We start from the raw sequence: 11,549 nt of genomic DNA, 5'->3' as shown, positions 1-11,549 counted from the left end.
GCTGAACAGGACACCTGCAGTGGTGCAGCAGGGTTGACAGTAGCACACTGGTATGAACTGAGAAATAGTGAGCAAGGTCGATGAAGGATACTTACCTCAGAGCCTGCAGCTTCACCAAAATCCTGTTGCCCAGATGTTCCTTTGGGCGATCTGGCACTGGCCGTATCTCCACAGCACCTTCCTATCGTTAAAGAGTTGTTCAAGTCATACTCAATTAAAACAACTGTAAATTCACATAGTTACATAAAACCTTTTTGTGGTGTTAAACAGGGTCACTGCCACGGACTAGCACCTTCCCCTGCTCAGCAGCCCTTTCATCTTGTCAGAAATCAAAGAAAATTTATTTATACTTCTGAATGTTTACGCTTCCGATCCCTATCTCCCATTTGCACTGAGTATTCACATTTCTGTGCCCCAAGCAAAAATTACAGTGAAAACTGATCCCCTGACAGAACTGTATCACCAGCAAGCAGCCTGACCCACGCTGAGAGGGGTATAACGAAGCCTCAGGCTGCAGCACCGTGAGTCTGAATACAATCCTGCACATTCAAGATAGTTGACAGGAGCCCAAGATGACATGCCTCCACGGCGTCATCATCCAAGGGAGTCACATACCCAGGCCACAAACCAAGTTTTTCAACCACAGTGCAGCTTGAACCTTACACGTGCTGGGACAGTCTGCTTGGGAAGGGCTGTGGGCCAGCCAGCCTCCAGGCTCACCTCATCCACAGAGGGGTAGAGGGCGAGGAGCTCGGCGTGTCTGTTGGTGCGCCGTGCCTCCTCGTTCTGCCTCTCGAACTCCTCAGCGCTGACATGCCGCAGCAGGTTTTCCAGGCGGGGGTCTGGCTGCAGGCTGCGCAGGTCAAAGTCAGAGGAGGTGAGGGTCGTCCTCGAGGCCTCCTCGGGGAGCACGTGGACGTGGCGAGGCCCCACCTGTTGGAATACCACACAGTGGCGAGCTGCAGCTTGGGCAGTGGGGCATCATGAAACACCTTTGTCCAGCAGAGGGGTCTTTAACACTACCTCTGCCACGAGCACAGCCCTCTGCTTGATGACAATACAGAGAACTTAAGATGTTTCCTTTGAGGAAAGCTGCTGCGTTTGACTGCTTTTCCCAAAATGAAGGAAATGTACCTGAAAGCTTGCATCGCTGGAATCCGATGTCTCCGATTCAAACGTTTGTTTTTGAAGCGTCTTGTGAAAATCTTTTCGAGATCCCTTGCTTTTCAGGCTACAAGTATCTGAACTCCCCTGGTTCCTTTCACAAAGAAGCCCGGCCAAGTCAGGACAGTACGAGGGTGAGTTAAGGGAAAATAAGACAGAAAAGACAAATTTTTAAAAATTTTAAAAATGAGCAGGTTGAAACATTATTGTGCAAAAGAGCAGCGTAGCACAGCTTTTATGCAAAAACATGGTATTTCACAACATTTAATTGTTTTATCACACTACTGCAACTCTATCGTGTATATTAAGAATGGTTTTAAAAGGAAGAAAATTAATTCAGATCACTTTTGCATAGACTGTGGGCCTGAGACAGCAGCAAAACCTGACCTAGGTACCATTTCACCTCTGACCTCCTCGTCAGACACAGCGATTATTTCAGGATCAGGGTCACTTATCTCTTGGCTGGCGCTTTGCTCCTGCAGTTACACATCAAGGAGCTTTCTGCTCTTGTCCTGTACCTAGCTGGTATCCCCAGTAAATCACATACAATAATCCGCACCTTTCAAACAGCGCCTGTCCAGAGCTCTTTTCGATCCACTTTAGCATGCAATTTGTTAAATCCTGTGATGGTGTTTTTGCCATCAGCCTCCTTAGTTACAGTATCCTGCTTCATCCATTTTTCTTCCCATAACACTCTCGATGCAACGTCTAAACACCTGATTACTTTCATAAAGATGCCATGATAAGCAATTATTGATCAGGGAGACACCTTTTTATTACATTTTGGGAGTAACTGAATTATATGCTCTGACGTGTTTTAATTTTAATTGTTTGAGTTCTAATCGTTTACCAGTTCACTGCAAACGGAAACTGAAGTCATAAAAGAGACAATCCCAGCTCTCCTTGGATGTGACCTTGTTTTGGAACTGCATTAATCATCCAGAATGAAAGAAATTCTGCACGAAGTTTACTTTAAGACATTTCACCATCCAAAAACGGTTTTGCTGATCATCTTTTCACTACCTCTGGTGGCAAACAAATGATGAATAGAGAGATTTATATGCCTGAGACCACACTTCCCCTGTGGTGTACGAGCTACACTAGAGATGCCTTTCCCCTAAAGTATTCCTGGAAAATGTATTTCTATTGTTTATTTCAAAAAGCACAGTAGCAATCGGAACTCACAGTGAGGCAAACTCTGCTTTTAGTGCACTTGTCAATTTAATGGCCACACTCTGAATTAGGAAAGCTCGACAAAAAGGAACAAAGGACAACTGAAAGGAGAAACTGCCAGGCACAGAAACAAGCCTCCCATTCTGCCTCTGGCAAAATCACATGGACTCCGCAGCTATGTCCAGTCCCTCTGTCACACACCTCTCTGCCCTGGGGCACAAGGCCCACCTCTGCTCATGCCACCCACTGAAGATGCTAGAATCTCCTGTTCTGAACCTTCACATCCAAGGATGGATGAAAGTCACTTACACACTCCTCTCACCCACAGCATGCCAGACCATACATTCAGCAACCTGTTGTCTCCCAAGCAGGCAACTACTTTTTTTTCCAGCCTTTCTCAAAACAATGGAAAGCATTCTACAACTACTGTTTCTCATTTCTCTCTTGAAGACTTTTCTTCCTCTCATATCTGTTTTGAGAATATTGTCCAAGCATAACACGAGACTCCCAATAACAATCTCTCACTGGTTTATGTGACACTGCAGCATCTTTTACACTGTCTTGTTCTTTGCAATTTTTAATAACTTGCTAGCTTTGTTAGCCACAGCCATCAAAGCGTGGCTCTCTGGCAGGGTCCTTCATCATGTTTATTGCAGATTCAACTGCTCAATAAAGTTTTTGAATGCAAATTTGCCTTACTTGAATGAATGAATAGTAAAACACACGACAAATCTTTTCACGTGTGTGTATTTCTGTGGCTCCATACACTTTTATACAAGCAAATGTAAGTGGAAAAATAGGTATGTTCGATTTCTCACCTCACCTACCCTACTGCTCACTCCCTACTGGTGTGCACAAAGCTGCATGTTGTGCCTTTACAGCACACTCAGAACAATATTGCGTAGAAGAGCTACACCTCTGCTTGGAGTGGTGCAGGTGGAGGGCCTGCAAAACCCACTAGCTTATTTTTAGTGACTCACTGTGGAACAGTTCTAAGAACTCAATCAACTTCATCAGCACCCCCAGAGGAAGTCTCTTAATAACCTTCAGTGTCTGCTCTGTTCCTGCACAGGCTGAACGATTAAACAATGCAATTTCTTTACAGTCACCAGGAGTCAACCCATGACACACTGGCTGCTGATGTACATGAGGTCAGAAAAACAGACAGTAGCAAGGGTGGGTGAAGGGGCACAATGAAATAGCAGCAAATGTGCCAGCATTCCACCATCCTCTGCTACTGCTGCTTCTCAAGAACAGGGCAAGAGCACAGCAGGAGATGGACAGGAAGTGGTAAACAGAGCTCTAAAAAACTTTCTGAAGAACATGAGGGGTGACGGAGAAGGAGGTGAGCTCCACTGCCACTGTGCATCCCTGAGAGTTTGGAGTCAGACACTCCCACAGAGAAAGCACTGAATGAGAGTTCCCTTCACATTTAATACATCAAATGGAATGACATGAAATTATAAAGAGAGGAGACAAGAGGGAGAGGGAGAGGAGAGGGAGAGATTCATTATTAACAGAGAGTTTATATGAATTTCTTCCTAATTAATTCCCAAAGTCGGTGACAATCGAGAAGCAGATACAACAATATTTAGCTACAGCTCACTGCGCCCAACAAAACAATATAGTTATATATACTACTGAAAAGTCATTTTTGCTCTTCGGTCACTGATTCAAGTCATTATTCTTTAAGATAACTTCTAACAGCATACCTCTCCTCTCTCACAAACAAGATGCAAAGCATTTTCTATTTTATTTACTTGTGTGTAGCTTACTTTCGATTCACAATTAGCCACTCCCGGATATACGTCTGAACACAGTCTCTGACATGTAAGTCCAGTTCAACCCTGGGGAAAAAGCAACATATTGTGAATATTTTAGTATCTAATTCTTAAGGACAAAGAAATTTATCTAAATGTGTTGTTCAGACAAAGGCCTCTCTATTAGTCCTCTCCTGCATGTTTCTTTTACTGCTAAACAATTATTTGAGATTTAAAGAATTCTGTGTACTTCTTTAATTCCCTGATGCAGGTTTTTGTTGCTGTGTTTATAAATTAACGAACATTTAACAGAATAATCATTTGCCATACTATGCATTTCATGAATATAAGACCGATGTTGCTAAAAAATACAGCAAAATAGAAGAAATTATACCAGGTATAATCTTCGTGATTTTAAAAACTCCCAAACAAGTTTCAACATAGATATTTTTCCAGGGGCTTCAGCTCTGGAAATGTATCTTGCAAATATATAGCATCTTGTATGGTTTTGGTGAAATTTTCTCTTTCTCACAGAAATGAAGAGAACTCTAAAAAGGGACCCTAATCTTTCAATCAGAAGGCATAAAATTACCAGATCTAAAAATATGTTATAATTAAATTTTATGATTTGACATATTTAAAAATACGTCTCATTTAATATTGTCAGTGCTGCCTGATAGACAGGATACTGATTGGAACTGAAGTATTATAAGCTCAATGTCTGTAAACTTGCTGCCATGATGTTGCATCATAATTCCCCTACCGCTACTCTAAAAAACTGTAGTCACCTGTGCCAAAATCACTTTTACATTCTCTGATCCAGGCAGGTAAAAGAGTAAGATAACTCACTCAATGCAGGAATGGGGGAAAGGTATGATACTTCTTAGCACTTCCCACCCAGAGCTCTTAATAGATTTCCAGCTGATTACCATCTTCAGGTAACAACTGATTTGGGTTCCTGCGTGCAGGGCAGGAGAGAATCTTGGCTGACTGCTGCGTGCTCCCGCCACCAGCGGACTGGCACAGCACATGGTGACTTCCTGCATCTGCTTCAGGTGGGGCAGGTGTTTGCAAGCAGGCAGCACATGTATCCAGTTTTGTTGGTGAACCTGATTTCTGTTCTCAGTGCAGGGAGACACTACAGACCGCATCACCCACAAGTGAATCTTTGGTGCGTGTCCCTCCTGTGCTCTCATCGTCCCTATCACACCCTGGCATCCTTGACCAGGACTTTATGTGAAAGTACTAACATTGTTAACAGTGGTGTGAACAGCTAAACAGGAAGCTGCTGTGTAAAAAACTCTTCTGAAAACTTCTTTGTTCGTATTGACTATTTGAGCTTTGTGACAGACTCCTTACAAAACCCTTGACATCACTGTAACACAAATCAGGACTAAAACAAATTGTACAGCACGAATTACACATTCTCCTACTGAAAAAACAAATAGATAACTGCTGTTTTAAACAGCAGGCATGCTAGGAAATAATCTTGGAAATAGGGGAGAAATGGCGTCTTAGCTTTAAAGTCCCATTTCAAAGCTGAATAATTTTTTACTATTTTTTTCCACCATTTAAACAAACGGGTACTTCGAGCACAAAAAGATTTCACTGTCTATCTATCTCACACATCCATTCTCTCTCCCCGGTCCACAGGAAAATGAGAAATCGTGGTAAAAATTGGAACATTTTCTACGTGGAACTTCAAGTGCAAATCTGTTCTTGTGCAAATGTTACAAAATCCCATAGGAGCTCTGTGATTTCCAGAGTTCTCAGGTGACAGCTGGCCGTTACTGCTTGCAAAACTCCGCAGGCCTTTGTGGTCCTACTTGAAGGTACCATTTACAGTGAAACAATACTTGAAGAGTATTTCGTATACAATGCATAGGACTCTCCTAAACCAGATCAGAAAAGTCTCCAATGCATTCCTTTTTCTCATTCTGAAAAATTCTGTTGCCCATAGTTGACCAGTCTATCAAACCAGCTTAAGTATTTCCAGAATGACCGAGCACTGGTATCAACACGTTACCTACTTTCATTGTCGAAAAATAGTGGAAATACTTAATTAATGTCAGTGTGAAACCAAAAGTGACTACTGCACTGGAAATTAACACTCATTTTCCCCCAAACCTTGTGAAGTATGAATATTTTCCCCCCATTTAAGCAAGAAAGGTACTGAGAAAGAGACGCTTAGTGGTCTGATCAATGTCCTGTTACACATAGCTGGCGAAAAAAAAAAAAAAAAGGAGAAAACCCCTCTATCCTATGCCTGCTTCATCATCAGAATCAACTTCCACCTCTGTTATAACAGCTAAAAAATCCTGTTTCATACTTCTCTCCTGTCCTTCTTTACTTTCCTTCTTGGTCCATGCCGACTTCTGCTGTACCAGCTAGCTCAGGAAGCAGTGTAAGCACTTACATAATTTTAACTGGGCAAACAGGCCTAACAGAACCAATGGTGAAGTTCAAATGTTTAAAGGTCAGCTTAATGGTGGAAGGATGGCAGAGTGAGGTGTCCAGGTGGACATTTTAAAAACTATTTTTAAACCTGCAGCCTTTCAGAGGGAGAGAAAGCCTCCTTACCCATCTTCTGGCATAGAAGGTTGCAAAGTCCTGCACTCTTTGGGTGTAAAGACAATGTCCAAGTCATCTTCAGGAAAGTCACCAAGCTCTTGCACTAGTTCTGAGTCCAAGTTGTTCAGCCGCGTCATTAGGAAGCTTTCAAAATCTACTGGCTCTACTGCGTCATAAAAGGAAGGCTAATGGAAGAAATAAAGAGGTGTTTATTTTAGCAACATCAGGTTTCTCTTAACAGTGTAATTTAAGCTTATTTATTTAGTTCTTGTCATTGCTCCATTATTTATTAAACGTTGGAAACTGACTTCTAAACTAATATAGAGTGTTACTGCATTTAATGCAGGGAAAAGTTGATACCGAAACATTCAGCTGAAAAAAGAAATGGAATGAAGAGAGAAAAGTTTTAAAACTCAAAGAAGAAATAGAAGAGATTACACCTAAATCCAAATTTCTACCTATTTTCTCTGTTAAGCTCTCCTAGATGCTGGGAGAAGGAGGGCTGACTGTGGTACAGTCTGGATGCCCTCAGACGTGTTCTGCTGGACTTCTGTGAAGTGCACTCAGTCTTCCCTTGTCCAGATCATCAGTGTTATGAAAAATGCAGCTGTGAGTAGGAACAACAGAGGACAAAGGCAGGTGACCAAAATGATAGTGGCAGGCAGTGCCATCCGGCAGGGAGCTGCCAACGAACTCTGCAGCACATGATGAAAGGCACTAGCGATAACAAGGCCAAGGCAGTAAGCCTTGGAAGTTACACTGAGCTAAGGGGAAATGTTAAGCACCATGGCTGCCATCATGAAAATGTCACTCATTTGAGGTGCTGTGCCTGAAAGATACTACTAGATATCATGTGTGCTTTTGACTCCAAACAAAGTTAAGGGCAACTTACATCTAAAATCAGAAGAAATTATTGTTTTCAAACTTTGAGTGTTACTGATCCGCATATTATTGGAGTTCGAATTTTATTGGATTTTTCAAGGGTTAGTACAGTAACTAAACAAAAGATTACATGGAACTACTGAAGTTGTTATTGCAAACCTTAGATATCCATCACTTCTACAGCACATGGCATTGCACCTTGATAGAGAGCTGTTGTATACGATTACACTTAATCAGCCATTCTTCTACAAAACATCTGATCAGAACAAAGCTAAACAAGTACCAGCTCTGATACTCATACACGCTCTTTTTATCAGCTTAGTCTCAAAAACAGAGGTAGAAAACCTTGTTTGACACAGCACCTGGAAATGTTACACTTACACATACATGTGACTTCCTATGTTAAAAATGTTATTCTAGGTATAGAAAAACCTGAAATTTATATTACTTGCTACATAGCCAACAAAAGTAGCCTGTATATGGTTAGAAAATAAAGTATTTTTTCCACTGAGTACAGAAACCAGCATCTCATATAGTTATTTTTCTTGGCAAGTAACAAACAGATCTAAAAGCCACAGCTTTAGAAAACCTATAGTTTACACTCTGTGAGTTCCGGAAAGGCCAAGCTCACCTTAGCACAGTAAGAGCACAGAAAGCTAGTTAGAATAATAGCACTGGAATAACTTATTTACTAGGGGGAAGAATTACAGCAAAAAATAGCTACCGTATCTTTCTTGTCTGAGAAGAACAAGGAACACATTGCAGTGGTTAGCTCAAATACCTTTCATGAGACTGCCTTCTGAAGCTGCAGATATAGTCTGAACAGGATCAGATAATCTACCCCTACGGTGCTGTTGATGGGGTGTGGGGAAAACAAGGCACCCAATGCCCTTGATATAAATGCTGCCTTTATATTCACCGTTATCGTGGCTACTCTCTCATCCAACTTGCATTCTGGAGCTATCCTCCTTATACTCCAGTGTTTTTGTCCACAAATAAAACTTGTGGGCCAAAATCATGAAGTCTTCACTCGTTATTACTGAGTCCTACTTGTGTAAGGCTCACGAAACTTGACAGGATTTTTGCCTGAGCACAAAGCAACTTCTGCACATAACAGCATTACACCTGCATGAGGAATTTTAGCTCAATGGGACAATGAAGAATTCCACAATATATGAAACATGTAAAGGCACTCAACAGCAGCAAAGCTCCGGGTTACTCTAAATTAAAATGGCTCACGCATAATATGCCACATCAGTCAGTGTAGATAGGAAGATGAATTAAAGCTGGTTAGTGGTAAATATGTGTTTTGGAGCCTTTTTTTGTGTCGTGGAAATATAATCGAGGAAGTTATTCAGCTAATAAAAATCCAGAAACATCTTGCAGAAAGTGAAGCATATTTAGAAAAATGTGCTAAAAACATCTAGGAGAAGCAAAACAATTTAAACTTTCAAAAAAAATAGATGTGGTAAATACTCCTGCAAATGATGTAGTAGAGCTCTTTGAACACAACCAGGTTCCCCTTTTATAGGGAAACTGTACTGGTCTCTGCATAAAGAAAGACACTGAGCTCACCCTTCTGCCTGTATATTTAAGGGATTGATTGAATTCTCTGAAAATACCTTTGGGAAAATATTTCTTTGCTCTTTCTAACCAAAGGAAAACCCAAAACTGACAGTTAAGTCCAGCAAATCCAAGCAGACAGCTGAGGAAATACACTGTGCTGTTAATAAATTTTTAGGTTAAGCACGATCTCTGCTTTGTGTCTAGTGTAGTGCTGAGCATACTGGATCAACAGTTATGTGTAAATAATAATCTTCATTAGCTATTGGTTTCTTATTAACTGTCAGTATAATAACCTTGAACTTCACTTACTGCCAGTGGATACAACATTATTTGTTAGTGTATATATATTTAAGTATGTATATGAAGATGAAAAAAAAATTTAAAAATCACAAAAAAGTAAAACACAGCTTAAAGTATACAAAAGTATATTATACCTTCTCAGTTGCTGAAGATGTTATGTTTTGCAAGCAAAATATTTTTGCTTAATATAATCTGATTTTTGATTAAGCATTGCGTTTCCTTTCAGAAATCACACTTTTCCATTTTTACAAGTCAAATCCCTCATACTTCATTACCTCTTCTAAATTCCTCTAGCTGAAGTCTTAATAATAATCTTTAATCACTAGAAATGTGTGCCTTTGAAAATCAAAAATTAGACAAAAATATAAAAAAGATGGTGAAAAAGGTAAATGCAGATGAACCATAATGGTCTCCCTGATAACTGGTGAAAATTATCAAAGAAAGCAGAGATGCTGTTTAAACTGAGAAGACAACACTCCTTTTCACCTACCATACAAGTGTGCAAAACAATTATTCTACTGAAAATGTCTACAAATCATTACGGCAAACATACCTTTTTAAGGATGACGGACTAGACACATGGAGATTGTGACAGAGCACAAAATGGCAGCTACGGCGTAATACTCGGTAAATGAAATGTTTTCAGGTTTCTCAAGAGCAAAAGTCTGCACGTAGAAGGGACCTAGCCTCACCCAGGCTGCACAACCACAAGGAGCCAGTTAAAAAACCACAGCATTTCAGATTAAGGAAGTGAGTAGTGAAGGGAGGCCCTGACACGCAGGAAGTAACTGCTTACATCTAGTGTTTTACATTTTTCACAATCACTAGTGCACAAAGTCTTTTCCTGCTTCTACTTACCAGGTCTCATGAAAACAAGAAAAAATTAAAAGGATAGGAAAGAGGAGAGTGTCAAAATCTTAGTCAGTTTTACTCGTGGTACTGTATGTTTGCAGGATACTCATTCCCCTGAAAGGCAAATAAAAAGACCTGGCATTTTTTCCCCTTTGTCATAAAGGCAGTGTCATACAGTCTGACTTCTTTAGAGAGAAGGGTGGTTGCACACAGAATGCTGAAGACGGTTCAGAGACACATAACCGTTGACTCAGTCAAGGCACACTGATTGGTCAGTGAGATGCCTCTGCTGCTAGCCCTGGAAATGGCGTATTAAGCCAAGCTAGCTGAGCCTCTACCTTTCTTTTATACTCTTTACTGCAAATCACCTGTGATGACCACACAATGCATTTTCTTGGTGAAGTTGAATGTTTCCAGCAAGGAAAGAATGTAATGTATTTCAGGCTGAGGACTGTTCTCAGTGTTTTTCAAATGCATGACTTCCTCTGCTCACCAGGAAGTATTTTTTTTACCAGCTTCACACAGAAGCCAGTGGAAAGCAAGATGACTTAAGAACATCACTTAATTTACCCTAAAAACTAAATGGTGTAGATACCAAATCTCTGTAAAGAAGAAAAACTCAGAACTTACCAGATGAAGAGTAGAAAAGCCAGGGGTACTTAAGCTTCGTTGACAGAACTGTGAAAAGCCTGGTTGGAGAGTAAATTGCTTTCTTATTTCTGCAGAGGAGTGCCTTTAAATAAGCAGAGAATAAAACCTTATAATTACAATTATCCTCACACAAATTCCAGATGTCAGACTTCATCCAATTTAGTTTCCTGTCCCAGTGTTTAGAAACATTTTTTTGATGATGTTCTAGACTCGTCTTGTTTTATACCTCAAAAACATTTGTAGTCTTATACAATTAAGATTCTGACACTAAGAGCATTTCACAATGGTTGTTTGAAGCTGAACACAGAAAATTCTATGTTAATTAAATTAAAAGACTAATGAAACAGTTGACAAAACCTATGGTATCTATAAGGTGATGAAGAAGCTACTTTTTTTGTTTGGATCATTTTGTCATTGAGTGATAGAATCATAGAATCACAGAATCACAGAATGCTTTGGGTTGGAAGGCACCTTAAAAGATCATCTAGTTCCAAACCCCCTTGGGCATGGACACCTTCCACTAGATCAGATTGCTCAAAACCCCACCCAGCTTCTCTAGGCAACCTGTTCCAGTTTAAAACCATTGTCCCTTGTCCTATAAGAGTCCCTCCCCATCTCTCCTGTAGGTAT

General features: G+C 40.5%; 1 protein-coding gene across 1 annotated transcript in view; it reads right to left on the bottom strand.

The window, feature by feature from the left end:
• DOCK8 (dedicator of cytokinesis 8) overlaps positions 1 to 11,015 on the bottom strand; it is a 72,098-nt gene extending 61,083 nt beyond the window's left edge. Inside the window, exons 1-6 of the mRNA XM_010140531.1 lie at positions 10,899 to 11,015; positions 6,678 to 6,853; positions 4,113 to 4,184; positions 1,135 to 1,258; positions 721 to 933; positions 96 to 181 (exon numbers count right to left, since the gene is read on the bottom strand). Coding sequence (XP_010138833.1) covers positions 96 to 181; positions 721 to 933; positions 1,135 to 1,258; positions 4,113 to 4,184; positions 6,678 to 6,805 — 623 coding nt within the window. The 5' untranslated portion in view covers positions 6,806 to 6,853; positions 10,899 to 11,015. The remainder of the gene's footprint in view (positions 1 to 95; positions 182 to 720; positions 934 to 1,134; positions 1,259 to 4,112; positions 4,185 to 6,677; positions 6,854 to 10,898) is intronic.
• Positions 11,016 to 11,549: the final 534 nt, after the last annotated feature.

This window comes from Buceros rhinoceros, unplaced genomic scaffold (genome assembly GCF_000710305.1).
Source record: "Buceros rhinoceros silvestris isolate BGI_N320 unplaced genomic scaffold, ASM71030v1 scaffold347, whole genome shotgun sequence".
In the NCBI taxonomy this organism is placed as follows: Eukaryota; Metazoa; Chordata; class Aves; order Bucerotiformes; family Bucerotidae; genus Buceros; species Buceros rhinoceros.
The sequence above is the reverse complement of the archived record's forward strand: the minus strand, read 5'-3'. Positions and strand labels throughout refer to the sequence as shown.